General features: G+C 43.1%; 1 protein-coding gene across 5 annotated transcripts in view; it reads right to left on the bottom strand.

Annotated features, from left to right (window-relative positions):
- afg2a (AFG2 AAA ATPase homolog A) overlaps positions 1 to 26,727 on the bottom strand; it is a 607,544-nt gene that overhangs the window by 451,487 nt on the left and 129,330 nt on the right. For all 5 annotated transcript variants that reach the window (XM_068042637.1, XM_068042646.1, XM_068042657.1 and 2 more), the window contains exon 11: positions 20,276 to 20,485. In XM_068042637.1, the coding sequence (XP_067898738.1) occupies positions 20,276 to 20,485 (210 nt within the window). The remainder of the gene's footprint in view (positions 1 to 20,275; positions 20,486 to 26,727) is intronic.

Here is a 26,727-nt window from a genome sequence, read left to right as displayed (position 1 = left end):
AATAAAAATGGTGAGATGGTCAAATCTAGAGCCCCATGGATGTCAAGGAGCTTACAGGGTAAGATAAGGCAGAAAAGGAAATCTTATGTCCGACAATGAGAACTCAATACTACAGAAAGTCTCAAGAAGTGTAGAAAGTGGAGGGGTGCAATCAAAAAGGAAATCAGGAAAGCAGAGAGGGCATGAACAAATATTGGCAAGCAAAATCAAGGTGAACCCAAAGATGTTTTATCAATGCATTAAGAGTAAGAGGATACCCAAGAAGAGAGTAGGGCCCATAAAAGACCAAAAAGGTAACCTATGTGTAGGGGTGGAAGATGTTGGTATGGTTCTTAATGAATACTTTGCGTCAGTCTTCACAAAGAGGAGGACGATGCAGATATTGTAGGTAAGGAGGAGGAGTGTGAAGTATTAGATGTGATAAACATAGGGAGAGAGAAAGTATTAATTGTAAGTTGATAAATCACCAGGGCCAGATGAAATGTACCCGAGGCTGTTAAAAGAAGCAAGAGAGGAAGTAGCAGAAGGTCTGACCATCATTTTCCAGTCCTCACTGGATACAGGTATGGTTCCGGAGGATTGGAGAACTGCTAACGTTGTACCTCTGTTTAAAAAGGGATTGAAGGATAGACCGAATAATAACAGGCCAGTCAGTCTAACTTCAGTGGTGGGCAAATTATTGGAATCTATTCTGAGAGACAGAATAAACTGTCACTTAGAAAGGCACAGGTTAATCAAGGATAGTCAGCATGGATTTGTTAAGGGAAGATCTTGTTGGACCAACTTGATCGAATTTTTTGAAGTAGTAACAAGGAAGATGGATGAGGGTAATGTAGTTGAAGTGGTCTACATGGAATTTAGCAAGGCTTTTGACAAGGTCCCACATGGCAGACTGGTTAAAAAAAGAAAATCCCATGGGATCCAGGGAAATGCAGGAAGGTGGATTCAAAATTGGCTCAGTGGCAGGAAACAAAGGGTGTTGACGGGTGTTTTTGCGACTGGAGGGCTGTTTTCACTGGCATTCCGCAGGGCTCCGTACTGGGTCCCCTGCTTTTTGTGGTATATATTAACGATTTGAACATAAATATAAGGGGCACGATCAAGAAGTTTGCAGACGACACAAAGATTGGCCATGTGGTAGATAGTGAGCAGGATAGCTGTAGGCTGCAAGAAGATATTGATGGTTTGATCAGATGGGTAGAAAAGTGGCAAATGGAATTCAACTTGGAGAAGCGTGAGGTGATGCATTTGGAAAGATCAAACAAGGCAAAGGAATAATTAATGGGAAAATACTGAGAAGTGTGGAGTAAGTGAAGGACCTTGGAATGAAAGTCCACAGATCCCTGAAGGTAGCAGGAAAGGTCGATAAGTTGGTTAAGAAGGTATATGGAATCCTTTCCTTTATTATCCGAGGTATAGAATATAATAGCAGGGTGGTTATGCTGGAACTGTATAACTCATTGGTTAGGCCACAACTTGAGTACTGTGTGCAGTTCTGATCACCTCATTACAGAAAGGATGCAATTGCACTAGAGAGGGTACAGAGGAGATTTAAGAGGACGTTACCAGGACTGGAAAAATGCAGCTATGAGGAAAGATTGGACAGGCTGGGGTTGTTCTCCTTGGAAGAGAGAAGGCTGAGGGGTGATCTGATTGAAATGTACAAAATGTTGAGGGACCGGGATAGGGTGGAGGTGAAGGGCCTATTCACCATCGCAGAGAGATCAGTGACTAGGGAGCATAGATTTAAAATGATTGGTAGAAACATTAGAGGGGAGATGAGGAAAAACTTTTTCACCCAGAGGGTGATGATGGTCTGGAACTCACTGCCTGAAAGGGTAGTTGAGGCAGAAACCCTCAACTCATTCAAATAGAGTTTGGATATGCATCTCAAGTGCCATAACCTGCAGGGCTACGGACCAAATGCTGGAAGGTGGGATCAGAATGGGTGGATCGTTTTTTGGCCAGCACAGACACAATGGGCCAAGTGACCTCTTTCTTTGCCTTAAACTTTCTATATTCTTATCCACTCACTTAACCTGTCTATATCCCTTTGCAGCTTCTTTACATCCTCCTCACAGCATTTGGTCATCTGCCCTATATGGCTCGTCGTCAAATTTTGTTTGATAATGCTCTTGAAGATATTTTACTGTGTTAAAGACACTATATAAATGCATGTTGTTGAACACAAATTATATCTTGCACCTGCAAAACTGCTTTAAGAATCCGACCACTTTATTTTTACTTCAACCTCACCGATGGCACAAGACACAAAATGCAGGCAGAAAGCTGGTATATGGCAAAGCAAGCTAATGGCAAGATGAGGGCAGTTGAGGAAGTCATTTTTTTGAGCAAACAGTATCACTTTGTGGAGTCCAAGCCCCTACCCCTGGCTTATTCTAAACAAACTGCCCAAAGACTTAGACAAAGAGGCAAGACTGGGTTTAGCCAATTTCAGAATTTAGAAATGGACAAATGAACAAAATCGCAGTAATATAATGAATTACTCAGAAATAGCCAAATCACCACAAGTTTAAACAAATTTCTGAAGTTCTGTCACTTTATTTATGTATGTAAAAGTGGCAGCATATTCCCACAAGCAGCAAATCAATGACTAGAAATGACGGGGCGGCACAGTGGCGCAGTGGTTAGCACCGCAGCCTCACAGCTCCAGCAACCAGGGTTCAGTTCTGGGTACTGCCTGTGCGGAGCTTGCAAGTTCTCCCTGTGACCGCGTGGGTTTCTGCCGGATGCTCCGGTTTCCTCCCACAGCCAAAGACTTGCAGGTTGATAGGTAAATTGGCCATTGTAAATTGCCCCTAGTGTAGGTAGGAGAATGGTGGGGATGTGGTAGGGAATTTGGGGTTAATGTAGGATTCGTATAAAATGGGTGGTTGCTGGTCGGCACAGACTCGGTGGGCCGAAGGGCCTGTTTCAGTGCTGTATCTCTAAATAAAATAAATAAAATTATTTTAGGTGGTGTTCGATGCTGGAAGAAAGTTGGCAAAGTCACTTGGCAAACTTGCTACTCTTCTTTAAATAGTGCCAGGGGTTCTTTAACATCCATTTGAGCAGGCAGATATGGCCTAGGTTCAACATCTCATTCTTTAGACTGTATCGCTGTTAATGCAGCACACCCTTAGCGCTGAAGTGGCAGACTACATTATGTGCTAAAGTCCAGAGTGTGGTTTGAACCATTGATCTTTCAACTCAAAAGAAAGTGTTATAACTGAGCCAAGTTCATATACTGAAAACTGAGATTCATTTGAATTTACATACCATTTTGATGTCTTCTTAATGCAATATAACTCAAGGAGATTGATTACAATTACAAAACCCTTAGCTAATTTGTCCTTGATGGTGGCCTGTAACTGTATTCCTATCGCACATCCCTGTGCAGAAAAGCTATTCATGGATAACAGGACTACGTGAGATAAGCTGGGAGCAACAGCATGGAAGAGGAGCTCCCCATTTAATGTCCCTTAATCCTTTTCCCGCTCCTTTCTATTTAAATATTTCTGGAGTGGTTCCCAGATACCCTATGTTGTGAATTAATTTTGTTTCACCTACAGGACATCTGGAGAGAGCAACTTAATCTTAGAAATATCTGTGTATTCACAGAAAGAAAACATGATTAATCCTCTTAGGATGTGGATAAGAGCATGATGGAAACTATTCAAAATATAATTCTCCACAAAATTAATCTAAGCAGATGTTGACTTAAAGTGCAGCTGTGCAGAGTAGATAAGGGCTGCAGCATGCTAAGGCACAGTGTGGTGAATAAGTTAAGTACAGTAAACACAGTCATTAATCAATGTGTTACAATGTCAGAGACAGCAGTTCATTAGGGCAAACTGAGGTAAAATTCTGAATGAAAATACCTCAAATTTACCATCCATATCTGAATATTAGTTCAGTTACAATAGAAGATTGTGCAAATACTCATATTTGGTGCTAAATTAAAAAGAGTCATATGTCTATGAACACTATCTGACTGTTATATTTGTGCATTTTATTTATTTATGGAAAAAAGTTCTAATTTGCTGAGCAAGCCAGCAAAATTACCTCGGTTTGAAGGTTTCCAGAAACTCTAGCACAACACTGAATGACTTAGTATTCAAACAAAAATGCGTTCTTTCAATATACAGAACGATACCTTCGTCAAAGTTTGACATTCTTGACATTACTGATATATCTCCATATAAAAATCCAAAATTGTACTACCTTGTTTTACTACATCGTTTTACTTTTGGCAAGCCCAAGACTACTCCATCTCCCACCATCCTTATCCCTGCCCCATTCCTTGTTAGTCATAAATAAAATGGAGAGTTCATGACATTTTCTTTCAGAAGAATCTTCTTTTCTAGTCATTAATGTGACTGATGAGCACCAAATGGTGATTCAAGAAGCAGCCTCACAGTCATGGTGTTCAGAGTGAAAGCTTCCTGCTACTGCAGTACTACGCACCTTGGAGTGCACAATCAACAGTTCAACCATCTAGCTTACCAAGGCAAGGACATAATGAACATATGAATGAATGTCCACAAGAATCTTAATCATTTTGTCAAACAAGCTGCATGCAGCAGCCATTAAGATCACTAAAATCTTTAATGATTTGATGTCTGAAGTAACCATACATTGTTTTTCTTCTTATGTTTAGACTAGTTCATTAAAAATGTATTTTGTCTCCCAAACATTGAGGTTATTTTTGGAGACCAAGCAGCAATTAAAATTATGAAGGGATGTAACAAAGTATAAAGTGACTATTTACTGTGGTAGCTAGAACACGTGATGTAAATATAAGATTAAATGTAAGAGATTTAGGACAGAGAGCAGAAGAAAAACATTTTTTAAACACAAGCCTGTGCGGATAGTGTAATACACTACTTCAGTTAATGATTGAAGCAGAGACAGTATAAACATTTAAGGAGTAGCTTATATAGATTGTTAACAGAAAGGGATATGAATCTGAGTGGGCACATGGAATTGGAACTCATGCTCACAAAGAGGATAGAACATAGATTGGTTGGGCTGAATGTGTGTTTTCATGTCATAATTTTGATGTAATCCTCTGGAACATTGTCATTTTGTAATCAAGATGAAGCAGTTAGATTATTTGTCATGCACTTTTAATACCACTAGAGTAGCCTACACTTTCATACTAGAAACAGGAGTTGCTGAAAAATAAATATTTCCAATCAAAATCAGTTGATAATTTCAGGACAAACAGTCAAGTTAAAAGGCCATATCCAAACCCCATAGGTGAATTACACAGAACATGCAGCAGAGTAAAAAGTGATTCAGCTCAACAGTCCATGTCAGCATTTATGCTCCACTTGAGCCTCCTCCCATTCTTCTTCATCTAACCCTTCTCCCTCCTATGCTTCTCCTACATCATATTAAATGTATCTATAGTATTTGCCTCAACTACCTCCAGTGGTAGCAAGTTCTATATTCTCATCACCCTTTGGGTAAACAAGTTTCGCCTGAATTCCCTATTTGATTTCTTGGTGACCAGCTTATATTGACGGGCCCTTGTTTTTCTCTTCCCCACAAGTGGAAAAAAACTGACAACCCTATCAAAACTTTTCATAATTTTAAACACCCTTATTAGGTGATTACTCAGCTTTCTCTTTCCAAGAGAAGAGACCCAAGCCCGCTCATCCTTTCCTGATAGAACTATGAGGTTATATTTGTCAATCTTTTTTGCACCTTCTCCAGTGCTGCTATATTCTTTTTTATAGTGTGAGAGAAACCACATCTGCCAAACGGAAAATATTAATGTTGTCATACAGAACATTATGTTCAGTGTCCTGTAAGCATTCAAATAACTTGTTTTAAAAGACCACAGAACAGTGGCTGAAAACATGGCTGTACATTTGCATTCTGAAAGACAGTTGCATGGAGAGACAATGGGAGTACTCCCTGCTCCAATGAGCCAGATGTTTTGTCAATAGTAATGATCAAAAGACACTGAGAGTCATTAAATGTGTAACAGCCAGCATTCCACCCCCCCTCACCACCCCCCTCCCCCGAGAGCATGAATTACAACAATTATTCAGTCCTGTCTGGTGCAAAAATAAAACTGGAAAGGTGGCTCAACAGTGGCTTACAAAAGAAATTAGGGATAGTATTAGATCCAAAGAGGAGGCATATAAAATTGCCAGAAAAAGCAGCAAGTCTGAGGATTGGCAGAAGTTTAGAATTCAGCAAAGGAGTACAAACTGGTTGAATAAGCGGGGGGAAATAGAGTATGAGAGTAAACTTGCGGGGAACATAAAAACTGACTGTAAAAGCTTCTATAAATATATAAAGAGAAAAGGATTAGAGAAGACATATGTAGGTCCCTTACAGTCAGAAATGGGGGAAATTATAATGGGGAACAAAGCAATGGCGGTACAATTAAACACATACTTTGGATTTGTCTTCACAAAGGAGGAATCAAATAACCTCCCAGAAATGTTAGGGAACCAAGGGTCTAATGAGAGGGAGGAACTGAAGGAAATCAGTATTAGTAAAAAAAATAGTGCTCGGAAAATTAATGGAGTTAAAGGCGGACAAATCCCCAGGGCCTGATAATCTACATCCCAGAGTACTAAAGGAAGTGGCCCTGGAAATAGTGGATGCATTGGTGGTCATCTTCCAAAATTCTATCGACTCTGGAGCAGTTCCTACAGATTGGAGGGTGGTAAATGTAACCACATTATTTAAAAAAAGGAGGGAGAGCCTTACATCAGTAGTGGGGAAAATGCTAGAGTCTATTATAAAAGATGTGATAGCAGAACACCAGGAAAGCATAAACGGGATTGGGCAAAATCAGCATGGGTTTATGAAAGGGAAATCATGCTTAAAAAATCTACTGGAGTTATTTGAGGATGTAACTAGTAGAATAGATAAGGAATGACCAGTGGATGCGGTGTATTTGGATTTTCAGAAAGCTTTAGATAAGGTCCCACATCAGAGGTTAGTGTGCAAAATTAAAGCACATGGGATTGGGGGTAATATACTGGCACGGATTGAGAATTCGTTGACAGACAGGAAACAGAGAGTAGGAATAAACGGCTCATTTTCCGGGTGGCAGGTAGTGACTAGTGGGGTACTGCATTGATCAGTGCTTGGGCCCCAGCTATTCACAATATATATTAATGACTTGGGTGAGGAAACTAAATGTAACATTTCCAGGTTTGCAGATGACAAAAAAGCTGCGGGTGGGTGGGGGTGGTGCAAGTGAGCTGTGAGGAGGATGCAAAGAGGCTCCAATGTGATTTGGACAAGTTGGGTGAGTGGGCAAATGCATGGCAGTTGCAGTATAACGTGGATAAATGTGAGGTTATCCACCTTGGTTGTAAAAACAGAAAGGTAGATTATTATCTGAATGGTGATAGATTGGGAAAGGTGGAGGTGCAACAAGACCTGGGTATCCTTGTACACCAGTCGCTGAAAGTAAGCATTCAGGTGCAGCAAGCAATTAGGAAGGCGAGTACAGGAGCAAGGATATCTTACTGCAGTTATACAGGGCCTTGGTGAGACCACATCTGGAGTATTGTGTGTAGTTTTGGTCTCCTTAGCTGAGGATGTTTGTGCCATGGAGGGAGTACAAAGAGATTTACTAGGTTGATTCCTGGGATGGCAGGATTGATGGATGAGGAGAGATTGGGTCGACTAGGCCTATATTCACTAGAGTTTAGAAGAATGAGAGGGGGTCTCATAGAAAACTATAAAATTCTAATAGGACTGGACAGGCTAGATGCAGGGAGGATGTTCCCGATGGCTGGGGAGTCCAGAACCAAGGGTCACAGTCTCAGGATACAGGGTATGCCATTTAGAACCGAGATGAGGATAAATTTCTTCACTCAGAGGGTGGTGAACCTGTGGAATTCTCTCCCGCAGAAGGCAGTAGAGGCCAAGTCATTAAATATATTCAAGAAGGAGATAGATATATTTCTTAATGCCAAAGGGATCAAGGGATACGGGTTAAAAGCAGGAACTGAATTAGATGATCAGCCATGATCTTTTTTGAACGGCGGAGCAGGCCCGAAGGGCCAAATGGCCTACTCCTGCTCCTATTTTCTATGTTTCCAAGAGAGTGTCTGGTAAGCTTGGAGGAATCCACAAACCTCGCAGGCAAGGCTGTTCCAAACAAGGAGCTAGTCACATGACTAACCTGCTGGCCAACCTGGACTTAATTGAATTGTGCTCACAGAACAGTTTTTGGAGGAGACTACAATTGAACATCAAGAAGAGAGCACTCCCTCTCTCTGTCTCTCTCTCTCACGTAAAGTTCCAGGGACCCAAGGCAATAACTTAAGCCTCAGGACAGAAGACCAGTGAAACAAGTTTGAAAGTGTGCACTGGGCCCCAAGGAGAACTTCAAGACTTAACTTCAATCAAAGACTTGACATCCAACCCAAAGCCAGTAACTGAACTCCATCTGTTACTTCAAAACTTTCCCCTTTAATTCTTTCTCCTCCTCTGTATCTAGTTGCATGTGTTTATCGCGTATGCATGCTAGCGTGGTCGCGTTGCACAATTTCAGTAGTTTTAACTGAGTTAGAGTTTTAAGGTTAATAAACCTGCACATTTCTTGTTTAAATCTGAGAAAATCCGTCTGCTTGATTTCTTTGCAATTACAATTAGAGAGCAGTGAGCAAGGACTCACTGAGGGGAAGCTAAAAACACTGTTTTAAAAGTTAAACCCTGTTACAGCCAAACTAGGAAAAGGCTGACGGGGAGCCCTGGACCCCTTCCCCACCTGGTCATAACAGCATGCTGACCAGAACTGTACACAGTACTCCAAGTGTGGTCTAACAAAGGTTCGGTATAACTTCTTTACTTTTTAATTCTATCCCTCTAGGAATAGTCCCTGGGTAGGAACACTCAAAATTATTTTTTACTAACGTACATAAGAATTAGGAGAAGTAGGCCATTTGACCCCTCTAGCCTGCTCCACCATTCAATAAGATCAGGCTGATCTGTTTGTGTCTCGAATTCCACACTCCCATCTACCCCCAACAACCTTTGATTCCCTTGCCTAACAAGAATTTATCTACCTCCACCTTCAAAATATTCAATGATCCAGCCTCCACCACCTTCTGAGGCAGAAAGTTCCAAAGTTGCACAACCCTCTGAGAGAAAATAATTCTCCTCATCTCGGTCCTAAAAGGGCAACCCCTATTTTTAAAACAGTGCCCCCTAGTTCTGGACTCCCCCACAAGAGGAAACATCCTTTTCACATCCACCTTGTCAAGACAGTTCAGGATCTTATATACTTCAATTAAGTCTCCCCTCACTCTTCTAAACTCCAGTGAAAATAAGCCCAGTTTGTCCAACCTTTCCTCATAAGTCAACCCACTCATTCCAGGTATCAATCTAGTAAACCTCCTCTGAACTGCCTTCAACGCATTTACATCCTTCCTCAAATAAGGAGACCAAAACTGCACACAGTATGCGAGATGTGGTCTCACCAATGCCCTGTATAACTGAAGCATGACATCCTTACTTTTATTTTCAATTCTTCTCGTAATAAAGGATAGCATTCCATTAGCCTTCTTTATCACTTGCTGCACCTACATACTCACCTTTTGTGACTCATGCACTAGAACACCTAGATCCATCTGCACCTCGGAATTCTGCAGTTGTTCTCCGTTTATATAATACTCTACTTTTTTATTCTTCCTGCCCCATTTATGCATACTGTCTGTTTTCTGCCAGCCAGCCAATCTTCTATCCATACTAATATGTTACCCCCTACACCGTGAGTTACTACTTTGCGCAATAACCTTTTATGTGGCACCTTGTCAAATGCCTTCTGGAAATCCAAGTACAATACGTTAACAGGCTCCCCTTTATCCACAGTGCATGTTCCTGCTTCAAGAAACTCCAATAAAATTGGTGAAACATGATTTCCCTTTCACAAAATCATGCTGACTATTCCCGATTACCTTGAATTTTTCTAAGTGCCCAGCTATAACCTCCTTGATGATCGATTCTAACACTTTCCTCAGGACAGATGTTAAGCTAACTGGCCTATATTTACCTGTTTTCTGCCTCCCACCCTTCTTGAATGGAGGGGTTATATTTGCTACTTTCCAGTCTGATGGAACCTTTCCAGAATCCAGCGAATTTTGAAAAATTAACACCAACACATCGACTCCCTCATTAGTCACCACTTTTAAGACCCTAGGATGAAGTCCATCAGGACCCAGGAACTTGTCAGCCTGCAGCTCCATCCGTTTGCTCAGTACTGCTTCCCTGGTGATTGTAATTCCACCAAGTTCCTCTCTTCCTGCCACCTCCTGATTTACAGCTATTACTGGAAAGTTTTTTGTATCCTCTATAGTGAAGACAGAAGCAAGATATCTGTTTATTTCATCCGCCATTTCCTTATTATCTACTATTAACTGTCCATTCTCACTCTCTAAAGGACTAACACTCACTTTACTTACTCTTTTCCTTTTTAAATACCTGTAGAAACTCTTGCTATCCATTTTTACATTTCTAGCTCCCTTCCATCTCATACTCTAATTTCTTTCTGCTGATTAACCTTTTAGTCATTCTCTCCGTTCTTTATATTCTGACCAATCATCTGACCTGCCACTCATCTTTGCACAATTATATGCTTTTTCCTTAAGTTTGATGCTTTCCTTAACTTCTTCAGTTAACCATGGATGGTGGGTCCTCCCCTTAGAATTTTTCTTTAAAGTAGGAATATACTTATTCTGAGTATTCTGAAATAGCCCCTTAAATGTCTGCCACTGCTTCTCTATTGATCTATCTCCTAGTCTAGTAGCCCAGTTCACTTCAGCAAGCTCAGCTTTCATACCCACATAGTTGCCCTTAATTAAGTTTAAAATAGTGGTCTTAGACCCACTCTTCTCTCTTTCAAACTGGATGTAAAATTCAATCATATTGTGGTCGCTGCTACTTAAAGGTGCCTTTACTCTGAGGTCATTAATTAATCCTGTCACATTTACACAATACCAAGTGTTACAAGTGTTTTGTTTTTAAAAAGAAAACTTAGAATTCTGTGTGTTTTAAAAGCTGAGAAAAGGATTTTTGCTCAGTAGAAGATACCCAAATAGCTAGAATTCCTGCAATGTTTTGAAAGGAAGTTCATAATAAGAGTTAAACTTTACGAGTACTTTGAAAGGAAGTTGAACTTGTACAAGGACAGGAAGGCCAGCAGTTTCAAGGAAACCACAGGGGTTTGACCTTTCCTCAGATCAGTTTTTTTGAAGGACAAGAGACACTGTGTCTGGACATGTGACGATGTTCAGGAAGGTTCTTTTTTCACCTTGGACCCTTTAAAAAGCCTGTGAATTGGACAAAGGGCAGGCATTTGAAATCTTTGCTTGACCTGCTTGGAACAAAAGAGAAAAGACCCAGAAAAGTGTTACCTGTCTCTGTAAAAGAGACCTACATCTCTTGAAAAGGAATCCTGCATTTGAAAGGTGGCAGATTGCTGTTGCCTCCAGTCTCTGAAGAATTCCTACATCCAGTGAGATTCCTGCTGCCTCCTGTGTACTAAGAAATCATGAAATCTGAAGAATTCTTTTACTGCTAGACTGTTGCTTCAAAACCCAAGCAGACCTGTTACTCTACCCCTGATGGAAGACCTATGTAACACCCGCAGCAGTTAAATTGCCGTGAATACCTACCCATCACATACTGTTCATCAACCTTGTCGGGAGAGACTTCGGGTGGTATCTGACTATTCGACTTTGGGACACCTCACTGTACCGAAAACATCTGACCAGAACGTGAACCTCAATTATTTTTTATTATTCTTTCTATTCCTGAGAAACAGCTGCAAACCAAAAATCCTTTTTCCCTGGTTAATCCGGTTTCTTTTTGAATGGGTGTGTGTGTGTGCAAGAGGGTTAAGGAATTAAGGAGTTTTTCATATATATAGATTTATCTCATTCGTAGTTAAGACCTTTTATTTCTTTCTAATAAACAGTTCATGTTGTTATTGTTTAAAGAAACCTGGTTTGGTGTGCTTTATTCTGGGGGACCAATAGAGTATTTAATTTGGCTGCTTTCCGGTAAGTGGGAACTTTACGAATATGCTATGACCTGTGGAGTAGTGCGAGTGAATTAACTGTACATTATTCCCGCCTTGGTTGTAACAGAAGTCTAATATAACCTGCTCTCTGGTTGGTTCCAGACCATGCTGCTCTAAGAAACTATCTCGAAAGCATTCTATGAACTCCTCATCCAGGCTACTATTGCCAATCTGATTTTTCCAGTTTATATGCAGATTAAAATCACCCATGATTATTGCCATCCCTTTATCACAAGCACCCAATATTTCTTCTTGTATGCTTCGTCCTACATTGTAGTTACTGTTAGGGGGCTGTAGACCACTCCCACTAGTGACTTCTTTCCCCTACTATTTCTCATCTCCATCAAACTGATTCTACATCCTGATCTCCTGAACCAAGGTCATCTCTAACTATTGCACCAATGCCATCCTTGATTAACAATGCTGCCCCTCCACCTTTACCTAGCTTCCTATTCTTCTTCAATGTCATATACCCCTCAATATTCAGGACCCAATCCTTGTCATCCTGCAGCTACATCTCCGTAATGGCTATCAGATCATATTTATTTACTTCAATTTATGCAATCAGTTTGCCTACTTTGTTATGAATGCTACGTGCATTCAAATACAGAGCCTTTAGTTTTGTCTTTTTGTTATCTTTGTAACATCTAGTCTTGACTGTTGGTGTGGTCTTAGGTTTTTTTCTCTCTGTCCCTTCCTGCCATTTTCTGACCTTCTTTTCCCATATTACTATTCTGTTCTTCTGCCTTGACTCTACCCCTTGATTTGCTACCTCTACCCAAGCTTGACCCCTCACCTTTCTTATTTTGTTTAAAGCCCTTTCTACTTCCCTAGTTATACGGGTTGCTAGAACACTGGTCCCAGCACAGTTTAGGTGCAGACCGTCCCAACGGTACAGCTCCCACTTTCCCCAGTACTAGTGCCAGTGCCCCACGAATGGAAACCCACTTCTCCCACACCAGCCTTTGAGCCACGTATTCACTTCACTAATCTTATGTGCCCTCTGTCAATTGGCAAATGGCTCAGGTAATAATCCAGAGATTATTATCCTTGAGGTTCTGCTGTTGAATTTGGTGCCTAGCTCCTCATACTGTCTAAGCAGAACCTCTTTCCTAGGCCTACCAATGTCATTGGTACCTACATGGACCACAACAACTGGATCCTCCCCCTCCCACTTAAAGTTCCTGAGCAGATGTCCTGAACCCTGGCGCCAGTGGCAACACAGCCTTCTGGACTCGCGCTCTTGGCTGCACAGAACAGTGTCAATCCCCCTCACTATACTATCCCCTACGTTCCTTTTTGCTCCCCCACTTGAATGGCTTCCTGTACCACAGTGCCATGGCCAGTCTGCTCATCCACCTAGTATGGAAATATGATGTAGTGGCAATAACAAAAATGTGGCATAAAAATGGCGAAGACTTTGTGCGCTAAATATACAAACTTTAAAGTGTTCAGAAAAGATAGAGAAGGAAAAAATGCGGGTGGGGTGACTGATGAGGGAAGGCATTGCAGTGCTAGTAAGGGCGGATGATCTTGAAGGGACAAGGACAGAACCCATTTGGTTCGAGTTGAGGAGCAAAAAGGGTATGATCACACGCCTAGAGGTACTTTATAGACCTCCAAATAGTGAGAGAGAGACATAGAGGTGAAAATCTACAGGGAATTCACAGAGATGTGCAAGAACGAGACAATGGTGATATTGGGGGACTTTAATTACCCAAATATCAATTTGGATAATTTTAGATTAAAGAGTAAGGGGGGGGGGGGGAGGAATTTCTAAAATGTGCGCAGGAGAACTTGTTCTCAGAGCAACTAGCAAAGAGGCACTGCTGGATCTGGTGTTCGGAAATGAGGTAGGTCAAGTGGACCAAGTGTCTGTGGGGGAGCACTTGGGTAAGAGTGATCATTGTATCATAAGGTTTAGACTAGTAATGCAGAAAAGGGACAAAATACGGTAGAATATCTAGATTGGAAGAGGGTTAATTTCAACGCCATGAGAAGGGATCTAGCCAGGGTAAAATGGAACCAAAGACTGGCAGGACGAGCTGTATCAGAACAATGGGTTATCTTTAAGGAAGAGACGCTTCAGGTACAAGCTCGTTACATTCCAACAAAGGTGAAAGGTCAGGGAACAAAGAACAGGGCTCCTTGGTTGATGGGAGAGATAAAGATGATGAAACAAAAAAGAGTGGATGATGCATGTCAGTTGACCTCATCAAGTGAGAACCAATAAGTTGAGAGTGGAGGTGAAGAGGAAAATAAGACTGGCAAAGAGAGAATATGAAAACAGAATGGCAGGCAACATAAAAGTGAACCCAAAGATCTTCTACTGGCATCTAAATAGTAAGCGAGTAGTAAGAGGAAGAATGGGGCCTTTAGGGACGAAGAGGGTAATATATGCTTAGAGGCACAGGGCAAGGCTAATATATTTAATGAGTATTTTGTATCAGTGTTCACGAAGGAAATGGAGACTGACAAAATATCAGTAGAAGCAGAAAGAGTAGAGGCAATGCAGAAGATAAAATTGGGAGGGGGGGAGGTACTAAAAAGGCTGGCTACTGTTACAACCAGGTGAGTAAGGGGTCTTCGGCTCCCCCTTGCCCTTTTCCTAGTTTGGCCATAACAGGGTTTAACTTTTCAAACACAATGTTTTTAGCTTCCCCTCAGCGTGTCCTTGCTCACTGCTCTGTAATTGTAAAGAAACCAATCAAGACAGGCTTTCTCAGGTTTAAACAATTAAGCTTAACATTCTACCCCAGTTAAAACTACTAAAAATACGCAACACAACTACATTAGCATGCATATGTGATAAACACACACACAAATAGAGACATAGGAGGAGAAAAAAATAAAGGGGGAAGGTTTGAAGTGGTAGATGGAATTCAGTTACTGTTTTTTAGTTTTGCTGTGAAGTCTTTGATTGAAGTTAAGTCTTGCAGCTATTGTTGGGGCCCAGTGCACACTTTCAAACTTGTTTCGCTGGTACCAGAAGGCTGCGGGGGTCTTCTGTCTTGATGCTTCAGTTACTTGCGTGGGTCCCTGGGACTGTGCATGAGAGAGAGAGAGAGAGAGAGAAAAAGAAAGAAAGAAAGACAGAAAGAGAGAAAGAAAGACAGAAAGAAAGAAAGAAAGACAGACAGACAGACAGACAGAAAGAAAGAAAGAAAGAAAGAAAGAAAGAAAGAAAGAAAAAGAGAGAGACCTTGCTTCTCTTTGGTCTTCAAAATTACAGTCTGTCTCAAAACATTTCTGTGATGCACAATTCAATCAATTCCAGGTTGGCCAGCAGGTTAGTCATGTGACCAGCTCTCTGTTTGACACAGCATCACCTGCGAGGTTTGTTGATTCTTCAAAGCTTACCAGACACACTCAGTTGCCGGGGTGGGGCGTTGGTGGAGTGCTGACTCTTGGGCAGACAATGACTCTCGCGCAGACAATGACTCTCAATGTCTTTTGATCATCACTATTGACAAAACCCATCTGGCTAATTGAATCAGGGAGAACTCCATTGTCTCTTTATTCAACTGTCTCTCAGAATGCAAATGTGCAGCCATGTTTTCAGCCATTCAGTCCTGTGGTCTTTTTAAACAAGTTATGTTCAATATCCAGTAAATGTTCAAATAGTGTCCCATATGACAAAATTAATATGTTTCCATTTGGCAGGTGTGGTTTCCGTCACACCTCCACCCGAATGAAATGCAACATTAGCGGGAGCATTTCATGATAAATTGTAAAAAAGAGAAAGTACAGGAAAACACACATGCATTTCTCTCATTCAGTCAGAAATCTTAGAATTGTTACAGTCTGTCTTTCCTTTGTATCAGTGCTGCTTTGGACTGCCCCTTTTGCCCTTGAGTGGATCTGAGATAGTTATGTGTTGCCCAAAGGGTTTTAAGTTTCTTCACTATCAGCCTGCAATACGTTGAGAATGATCATCCCAATAAACATGTGATATTTTGGGAGGTTTGAAGTTTGCACATTTCCATGACGTCTAGGGTACCTTTGTTCCTGTTGGGGTCTGCAGGGGGATGGTTAGACTTAATTAGCCCTGGTTTGGAGCTCTGATTTTGGAAGTCAGCAGTGGGTGGATCCACTCTGACCTCACTTTCAGTGCTCTGGCGAGCCATCCAAGTGCTGCTTACTTCAGGGGATGGTTGGTTCCCTTTTCTCCTAACTGTGGGGGTGGATTCTTTGATAATCTTCCCTTGGTCCCAGAGGACACTCCTGCTTACAGGTATTTGTCCAAATTCCACTGCACTCCCCTGTGGCATTTCTACTAAGTGAGGCATCACCCTCACAGTTTCTCTGTCCTCTTGAGGACTTTCTTTGTCCTTGCAGGTTTCTGTAAATGCTGTTAGCAACTCTGATGGGGTGCTACTGGTGTCTGCTTTTACATAGGAGGATGGGATCTAATTTTTCCAACATTTCAGGGTTGGCTGACCGGACAGTAGGGGTTTTCATTTGGGAATCCTCCTGGACTTCCTGTAATCTGCCCTCTTTGTCCCTGTTTCCCCTTTCCTCTCTAACTTCTTGCCAGCCATGTGCCTGTCTATCCCCTTTTGTTCTCGGCAGTGGTCCCTTACAACTCACCAGCCCTCTGCTGGAGGGTCTTCCAAACACCCGTACAGGACTTAGGAGTGCAGATTTCACTGCAGGTTGGGGTTTCCCCTCAACCTGGCACGTGACAATTCCTACAGTATTTCACCACATCTTTGTGGAGTTTTAGCCAGTCAAACTGCTGCCTTATGCAGGCTTTGGTTTTTCGTATACTGACATGTACAGCCACTGTAATCTCATGGGCCATTCTTAATATTTCTCTCCAGTACTTCTGTGGCACCACCACCTGGTGAACCACTGTCCATTCTTTGTCCTCGGGTCTGTGAGTAGAACTCCACTTCCTCATCAGTACCTCATTCTTTAAATAGTAGCAAACAGGGACTCCCTCTGCTTCAATTTCAGTCTGGGCAGCTTGTGCCAACTCTCTCAGTACTGGGTCAGCTCGCTGAGCCTCAGCTAGGGAGGATCCATTTAATCCATTCCCTGGGTCCTCTAACTTTCCAAAGAAACTTTCAGACAGACAGACCTCACGATCCTCTGTCTGCAGTGCCAATTTAGTCTCCTCTGGGGGTGTTGGCTTGGTCATGGCCCAATTCACTACACATTCATGGGGACTGCAGGGGACCGTCTCCTGCCACTGCCTTGTCTCCTTGACCTCCTTCGGTCTCTCTATCACTACTGGGGAAGCTACCACCTTCGTCCCCACCAGATCATTACCTAGGAGCAGGTCAGTCCCATCCACAGGCAAACTAGAGACAATCCTTATGGTCACCAGTCCCGAAACTAGGTCGCACTCCAAGTGCACCTAGTGGAAAGGTACAGGCGTATACTGCCCTCCAATACCATTTACCAGCATTCTAGTATTTACTGCGCTCTCTGGGAGAAAGGTCAGACCTTTTCCCAGTAAAAGGGATCTAGTGGCCCCTGTATCCCAGATTATTACTATGGGCTTCCTTGTCCCACTCAAGGGGTATGGGATTACTCTCCCTTCAGACACAAAATCCTGATAACCTTCAGGAATCCTATTAAATTTTCCTGCACCCACAGCAGTATGTTTTCTGGGTCTTCCTTTTGCTGCAGTTAAAGCCACAGCTTGTTCAGCTGTGCTTTCCATCAGGGTTCCTTCTCCTTCACTGAGCGGGTGTGCCTTGATTAACCCGACGCACTTTCCCCGTAGTTTTCAGGAGTCAGCTCTTAGATGACCTGCCTTATTGCAATGGAAGCACACTGGTCTCCGGGTCTAACTCCTGCTTACAGCACTATCCTTTTTGGCTGGAGGAGGGCCCCCTGCGTGTCCTGCTTTTCTTTCTCTCCCAGGGCTGCTTGGGCTCCTACTTTGTCCCTTTTGGATTTAAGGGGGTGACTAGGAAAGGTTTCCCCTGGGGAACCGACTGCAAACTCATCAGCCAGAACTGTGGCTTGCCTCACTCTATGTACTTTTTGTTCCTCCACATGGGTCGTTATGGAGTGGGGGTGGGGGGTGGGTACTCTGTCGCCCCTTAGTTAACTCAAGCCGCCTCAGCTCTCTTTCCTCCCGTTTCTTCTGGAAGGTTCTTTCTCTCTCTCTTTCTCTCTTCTAATTCAAGTTTCCTCTATTCCAGTGGTATCTTTGCTAGCAATACCCTGTCAGAGTCTAGTTCTAACCATGTTTCTGATTCTTCAGATTCGAGGGAAAAGTGGCCGGCCACTACTCTTAGGAGTTCGGACTTCCTAGTCTTGGCACGGAACGTGATCCCACACTGCTCAGCCATATTTTTCACCTCCTCCATAGATAGTGCCTTTAACTTATACCAATTACTTCACCCTGGCTTGGGGAGTTACTAGCTTCAGTTGCGGACATGTTAGTATTCTAGCACACACAACCACAAGAAAACCTGTATTGAAATCTTTTCTCTTTTTGATTGGGATCAATTTGATTTCCTACTTCCAATTTCTCATTTGTCTGTGGGTCCAATACGGATGCTAGCCCCCAAATTTCTGTTACGACCAGGTGAGGAAGGGGTCTCAAGCTCCCCTCTCGCCCTTTTCCTGGTTTGGCCTTAACAGGGTTCAACTTTTAAAACAACAGTGTTTTTAGCTTCCCCTCAGCAAGTCCTTGCTCACTACTCTCTAATTGTAATTGTAAAGGAAGCAATCAGACAGGCTTTCTCAGGTTTAAACAAGAAATGTGTAAGTTTATTAACCTTAAAGACGGGGCTAAAATGTGGCGAGTCGAAGAGACTTAGTAGTTGGCAGGAAAAAAGACAGAGGCGCAAGGGGAGAGCCAACTGTGCAACAGCCCCGACAAACAAATTTCTCTGCAGCACCTGTGGAAGAGCCTGTTACTCTAGAATTGGCCTTTATAGCCACTCCAGGCGCTGCTTCACAAACCACTGACCACCTCCAGGCGCGTATCCATTGTCTCTCGAGATAAGGAGGCCCAAAAGAAAAAGAAAAGAAAGAAAGAAATTAACCTTAACACTCACAGGAGTGGCAGCAGTATTCCATCACTTCCCTGACGTGAAGAATATACATGGTAGTAAGCCACTTGGCACCCATTGCTACAGTATTGATACGACTGATCAATAGTGACCCCAACCCCGATGTTGACAGGGAGGAAGTTAGCAATAGCGGAGGCCAGATTGAACTTTTTTTATTGGAGATGGTCATTGCCCGGCACATATGTGGTGCAAACACTACTTGCCACTTATAAGTCTAAACCTGGATGTTGACAAGGTCCTGCTGATGTGTACAGCTTCATTATCAGAAGGAGTTGTGAATGGAGCTGAATACCATAGACTCATCAGCAAACAGTTCCATTTCTAACTTTACAACAGAAAGAATATCACCAAGAAGCAACTAAAGATAATTGGGCCAAGGATGCTGATCCTGAGAACACCAGCAACAATGTCCTAAGGCTGCAATGATTGGCATGATTGGCTCCTGACATGCATGACCATCTTCCTATGGATCAGGTATGATTCCAGCCATTAGAGGGATATCATCCTAATCCCCACTGATCTAAACTTTGCTTGGGCTGCATGATCTCATGCTCAGCTGAATGCTGCCTTGATATCAAGGGCAGTTACTCTTATCTCTCCTCTGTCATTCAGCTTGTGTGCATGTTTGGATCATGGTTGAAATGAGGTCTGGAGCAGAGTGGTTCGGCAGAACCCAAGCTATGCAAACTTAGCCCGCTGAGCTCTCTTTTTAGTGCTTCTCCTATTTTCCTAGTCAACTGGCATTGAAGTGAACTACAGCTACTAACTGCACCTGAAAATACTTCCTTAGGCCCCAAAATTTTTTTATACAAAAGCATTTGTACAGGAGTAACTGTCACCTGAGAATTACATTGCAAAAATGGTCCAATATCTTATCTGGCTCAGTGTCAGTTTTTGTCTGATAATGCTCCTGTGAAGTGCCTTGGGTTGTTTTACTCCATCAATGCCACTATATAAATTCGATTTGTTGTTGTTCATCCATAGCTGCTACATGGACATCCTTTACAATAACTGTCCATTACGAACAAAATCAAACCGTGCTTTTATTAAAGACATTAACACCGCACTTTTCAAAATGGAGCTTTCAAGAAGAACACAGCCTGAGTACAGGCACCACCTCCATTACTCCCTGCTGTAATATCTGTTAAAAACATTGCAATTTGTACTGTGTTACCTTCACAGCTAAGAAATTCAGTCCGCTCTCATTGGCCAAAGCTTTTGCTATCATTGTCTTGGAGCATCCAGGAGGTCCATACAGCAAAATTCCTTTGGGAGGCTGAATCCCCATTCTGGCAAAGGACTCTGGGTGTTTCTGTGGCCACTCAATAGCCTGCCTGAGTTTCAGCTTCACATTTTCCATCCCTCCTATGTCCGACAAAGACACCTAAACAAGGAAAAGACATTGATCAGTCCAGGATCACCTTACATATCCAAACATTTTCATTTTCCAAATAACTGCTGGATACTAAATAGCATGCAAACAAAATATTATCCTTTGTGTTTTATAATGTAAAGAATGCTACAATGGAAAATCATACATAATATCACTTGTGTTAAGTTTAGGAATAACATCCAAGTTTCATGTCAAAGAGACCACTGTTTTACAATTTTCTTTTTTCCTCTCCTCAAGACACTTGTGTATTAATGTCCAAGTGTTAATTTTTCATCTACAAGTCTAAAAAGTTCAATCTTCTCCTCATTTTCCATCAGGAATAACTAGGCAAAGGTTAAGGGACTCATATCCAGGGACTCATTTTCCATCAGAAATAACTAGGCAAAGGTTAAGAGCACAAACCCCAACTTATTTTCCCCTCTCTTTAATGAGGCACACTGCATTACCTTCACCAACATTACTGCTGCTATTGCCTGCTAACGCAGCACAAAACTGGAATCAAAATTGGGACTTTTAAGGAAAGGTATTAGTCTCGGCAAAGATAGTCCCAGATTTCTGGAATCTCATTTATGAGAAAATGAAAGAAAGTTAGTATTGTCCTCATTGCAAAGTGGCCTAACATAAATTTTGAAAACTATGAAGGAAACTGATGAAGTTGAGCCAGAGAAACTACTCACAATAATAAAAAAATCAAAATTAAGGATTATATTGTAAAAATTAGGAATCTGTATTACTTATTAGGGTTTAAACCAGAAGCTATTTCATAAAAGGAGTTATAGAAATGTAGAATAACTCATCAACGAAGGCCAACATACTAATAGAGCTTGAAATACCTAAATGGGTTTTGAAAGGAAAAAGAGGATTGATGCAAGAATATCGGAAGATGGGGTTGAAATTAAACAAAAGCAGGTTTTCTGGGCCAAACTGTCTTTTCCTGCTCCTAAAATTTCTACAGCACCATACATTTATCCACAGGGAGATGTTCAGGGAGTTTTGACAGCACCATCCTTCAATTCTCTTAGTTGCTACAGAACTGAAAAATTCTCAAGATTACAGTCTCAAAATGGAAAGAATTCCATCCACCAAACGCTATAGACTGGGCATGCCATCAAGCCTGTGATACACGAGGGATTTGAATACTCGTGTTATCTGAATCATAACCTACCACAGTGCCATCTGAACTCAATGTGCTTATTACAGATTACTCCTGGCTATCTATTATTTGCCTAATCTGCATCTTCTAGCAGTTGACGCAACAGTTACTTTGAGAGCGACATGTGAGCAGGTCTCCTCTTGTGCATTGAACCATTGAATATCATGGGGAGACTAAGAGTAAGACAAAAAAAAAAGTACATGAAAAAAATAAAAACAGGTGATGAGGTGGGATGAACAAACAACTGTACAAATTTCAATTGCTGACCAACCTCATCAATTATCACATACATAGCAAGCAGGTTACAGCATTGGCTGCCAGACTGTTGGCAGGCTTAATTTATCAACATAAAGCGGTCAAAGAGTGGCTAGTGATATGTCATGATATAGATAGTAGAGCTTGAAGTGATGACAAACAGCATTAACATTGTCATGCAGGCCCCCACCTGCCAAGAACGAGGCACATTAATTTCGCCAGATGGACATTAAACTTTAAATTGTTGCTGGGAAGAAGAGAAGGCCTGTTACAAGGAATTGCCAGCCCCCTGGCCGGAAAGACATTTTTACATATTAGCAGACAGTGTTGGAACAGATTGGGAGCTATCCCTTGCTCCCAATACACAGAACAGACCTGATCAAACCAGGTTACGTGACCACACTGCTGGCCAACTTGGGGAGTTTTAAATTGTAGAGAGTGTTTAAACTGGCAGAAAGCTCTTGGCTCCTGGATTGAAAGACCTCCTCTCCTCTACTCCCAACTCTTCCTCACGGAACTGAAACCCACTGAAAACACATGAACCCCAAGAGAGAAAAGTCTCCTACAGTGAACAAGGTTTAAGAATAATACTGGGCCCCAACGAAAAGCAAGATCAACCTACAAAAGGACAATACAATGAGCTCGAAGAACCATAACAAACTCTTCAGATATTGCCTCAAACCGTTCCACTTTATTTTTCTTCTGCTCTTTTCTGTCTCTATTTGCACGTGCATATCGCGTATGCATGCTAGCGTGGGGTGCTGTAGGCATTAACCAAATTCGAGTTTTAGTTTAAGCTTTAATAAATTTCACCTTTCTTCTTTAAACCTAAGGAAGCCGGTTTGGGCTCATTTCTTTTCCTTATATTTGGAAAGCAGTGAAGAAGGATTCACCAAGGGGAGCTCAAAACACAGAGTGTTTAAAATTAAACCCTGTTACAGTAAGACCAGGTGAAGGCTGAGAGGGACCCCTAGACACTTTTCCCACCTGGATGTAACAACATAAGTAGATTCTGATGAAGGATCACTGACCTGAAACGTTAACTCTGATTCTCCCTCCACAGATGCTGCCAGACCTGCTGAGTATTTCCAGCATTTCTTGTTTTTATTTCAGATTTCTAGTATCTGCAGTATTTTGCTTTTATTAACATAAATAGGTTAATGCTTCACAACTAATAAACAGTCTGAGTTGATGATGCTGTATTCTATCAAGAGTTCTAGATGGGAATAACATTTTTATAACAAATACCTTCCCTAGTCAGGAAAGAGAATTTATTCCTAATTTTTTTTCCTCAAACATCACAAAACTTAGAGGGAAACATAATTAACTGAATTTTATTAGCTCACTTTAAAAATGGCGGTCTGCACAGGTGGAGCCGCCGCGATATTGAGCATGGTGGCTCATTATCATACCTGCAACGCCTCCAAATGACGTGAAGGGGCAGGATTTCCGGCGCTGTGATTGGCATCGGGTCACATGAGGAGCAGGTGCTGGGGCACTATTTAAAGGGTAGCCAGCCCTGCTTTCTTTCATCTGTTGATACAACAACCTTGCAGCTGCAGCTTAAATTATTTAGACTGTGCATTGACCAATGGAGTTGAAGGACAGCATCAAAATTCAAAGATGGCAGAGGTGCGCTCCAGAGTGGCCCCAGGGTTCAGCAATCCTTCCCTGCGCATTCTACTCCAGGCTGTGCTGGCAAGGCGGGAGGTCCTTTTCCACAGCAATGGCAACAGGCCCTCCCGCATGACCAAGGCAGCCTGGCTGGAGGTGGCAGAGCAGGTTAGTAGCCGTGGGGTCATCTGACATGATTGGGTCCAATGCCGCAAGAGGATGAACGATCTGCTTCGCAGCGCAAAAGTAAGTGGCACTTTGTATCCTGGTTGTGCTGAACCTTTCTGCCATGTCCATGCCAAAGGCAGGGAAGTTGGGCAGGGAGGAATGTGTGACATCAATGGATGAAAGTATGAAAGAACTCACCCTTGTCTGCCGCTCAGAGCATGGCACCTACATGAGTGGCTCACTCAGTAGTGCATACCGAGCATTCCCCAACTTTGGGCACAGCACCCCTCTTCTGACATGTGTCATATTGTTGCCTTGCCATGCTTAATCTCTGCTGCCTTACTCCTCCAGGCAAAAAGGGCCCACAATGCTCGGGAGGCGAGCCGGACTGGTGGAGGAGTGTCAGATCTGCAAACGCTCACACAGGCTGAGGAGGCAGCACTGGAACTGGCTGTGACACATGTGGACCGTTCAGTCGGTGACAGAGAGCTCGGGGTCCTGGGTGAACGTACAGCCATTTGATATATAGAATGACATGAAAATCTTATTGTTTGAGACAACGCTGTCATAATCGTTACATGTGCACCATTAAGACTGACAGTGCGCTCTTCTCATTGTATCTTGCAGTTTAACACTCTGAATCGACCCCAGTGGCCCAGGACTCCTCCTGCACCTCAGAGGAAGAGACATCCTCAGAGGAAGCAGCGTCACATGACACTCCCACACCTTCCACCAGTGCAGATACAGTCACCTCGGTGGGAATGCAATCGACCATAGAGTCTGGGTCACAAGCTGGCGAGAGCACAACACACGTGCCCGAGCAGCTGACTGAGCCTGAGACAGCCGAGGCCCCTGACAGTTGGAGGACTGTGAGTGGCCTGGCCCATGTTGAGCCCAAGGCTACTGAGGACCCTCTGTTGTTGACAGCACAGGGCATGCTGGAGTGCAGTAACAGTCTTGGCGACATCTGGTGGAGATGACATAGGCCTTGCGCAGCCTTGAGCGGATGATGGGAGAGTCCATCCAGGCCATGACAGCTGTCACGTCCCAGGCAATAGAGCGCATGGCTTCATTTATTGAGACAGCAGCGGCCAACTTGGTGAGCCAGAGTCCATTAATACGGGTTGACCTGCAATCCCTCGCTGAGGTCATCAGATCCATGCAGCAGTGGCAAGGCGAGAGAGGGAGCAGGGCCATGGAGACTGACCCTGCTCCTTCCCAGGAGAGCAGAAGGGTTCAAACAAGCCCTGAGATGGAGGAGGCGACCCTGCGCGCCATATCTGTGGTCTTCCCTCAAGGCAATTCCAATGTGGACGCTGGCCCCTTCACCGGTGAGTCAAGCTCCAGCAGCCACGACGTCCGAGGAGAATTCTGCACTGACGCAGGATTCCCCCAGCCAGCCGAGGCCCTCCAGGTCTTGTGCGTACAGAGAACAACCGCCAAACTCATCCACAGCCAAACAGCGTTCTGATCAGCAGCCTTCCTCCAGTCAAGCTGCTAGAGCAGAGGTGGCAACCGGAAGGAGCACTCGCAAACATTTCAAAAAAACACCGTGACACAAATGGGACTGCATGGGTGACACTACACTGTAAAAAGTTGCATCATTAAATGTTCTTCACTAACATGTGTGTCATTTTTACTATGTGAATGACATGTGGCAGCATGTACCAATCATGTCTCCTCCCATTACATCATCGGCCTTTCAGAACTGCCAATGTATGGAATAACATCATTGCCATGCCAGCATTACTCATGTGCCTCTCCACGGATACAGTAACATGGGAATTGGCTCAGTCTGCTGATGCCAGTAATGGTGGAGACAAAGATGTTGCAGATGCAGACTGCTGCACAACAGGTGAACATGGGTTAAAAACAGAAATGCCAGAACCACTCAGCAGGTCTGGCAGCATCTGTGAAAAGAGAAGCAGAGTTAACGTTTCGGGTCAGTGACCCTTCTTCGGAACTGACAAATATTAGAAAAGTCACAGGTTATAAGCAAGTGAGGTGGGGGTGGGGCAAGAGATAACAAAGGAGGTCCAGATTGGACCAGGCCACATAGCTGACCAAAAGGTCACAGAGCAAAGGCAAACAATATGTTAATGGTGTGTTGAAAGACAAAGCATTAGTACAGACTAGGTGTTAATATACTGAATATTGAACAGCAGCAAGTGCAAACCTGAAAAAAACAGTGGGTAAGCAAACTGAACAGACTAAGATGAAATGAAATAAATGCAAAAAAAAAATTTGTAAAAAATGTAAAAAAAGAATGTAAAAAAAAAAGGAAGAAAAAATGACTAAAAATGAAAGTAAAATGGGGGGCTGTCATGCTCTGAAATTATTGAACTCAATGTTCTGTCCGGCAGGCTGTAGTGTGCCTAATCGGTAAATGAGATGCTGTTCCTCGAGCTTGCGTTGATGTTCACTGGAACACTGCAGCAATCCCAGGACAGAGATGTGAGCATGAGAGCAGGGGGGAGTGTTGAAATGGCAAGCAACCGGAAGCTCAGGGTCCTGCTTGCGGACTGAGCGGAGATGTTCCGCAAAGCGGTCACCCAGTCTGCGCTTGGTCTCCCCAATGTAGAGGAGACCACACTGTGAGCAGCGAATACAGTATACTACATTGAAAGAAGTACAAGTAAATCGCTGCTTCACCTGAAAGGAGTGTTTGGGGCCTGGGATAGTGAGGAGAGAGGAGGTAAATGGGCAGGTATTACACCTCCTACGATTGCAGGGGAACGTGCCATGGGACGGGGTGAGGTGGTGGGGGTAATGGAGGAGTGGACCAGGGTGTCGCGGAGGTAACGATCCCTTCGGAATGCTGACAGGGGAAGGGAGGGGAAGATGCGACTGGTAGTGGTATCACGCTGGAAGTGGCGGAAATGGCGGAGGATGATCCTTTGGATATGGAGGCTGATGGGGTGAAAAGTGAGGACATGAGAACCCTGTCACGGTTCTGGGAGGGAGGGGAAGGGGTGAGGGTAGAGGTGCGGGGAATGGGCCAGACACGGTTGAGGGCCCTGTCAACCACAGTGGGGGGAAATCC

Source organism: Heterodontus francisci, chromosome 1 (genome assembly GCF_036365525.1).
Source record: "Heterodontus francisci isolate sHetFra1 chromosome 1, sHetFra1.hap1, whole genome shotgun sequence".
NCBI lineage: Eukaryota > Metazoa > Chordata > Chondrichthyes > Heterodontiformes > Heterodontidae > Heterodontus > Heterodontus francisci.
Note: the sequence above shows the minus strand (reverse complement) of the source record. Positions and strands in the feature narration are given on the sequence as shown.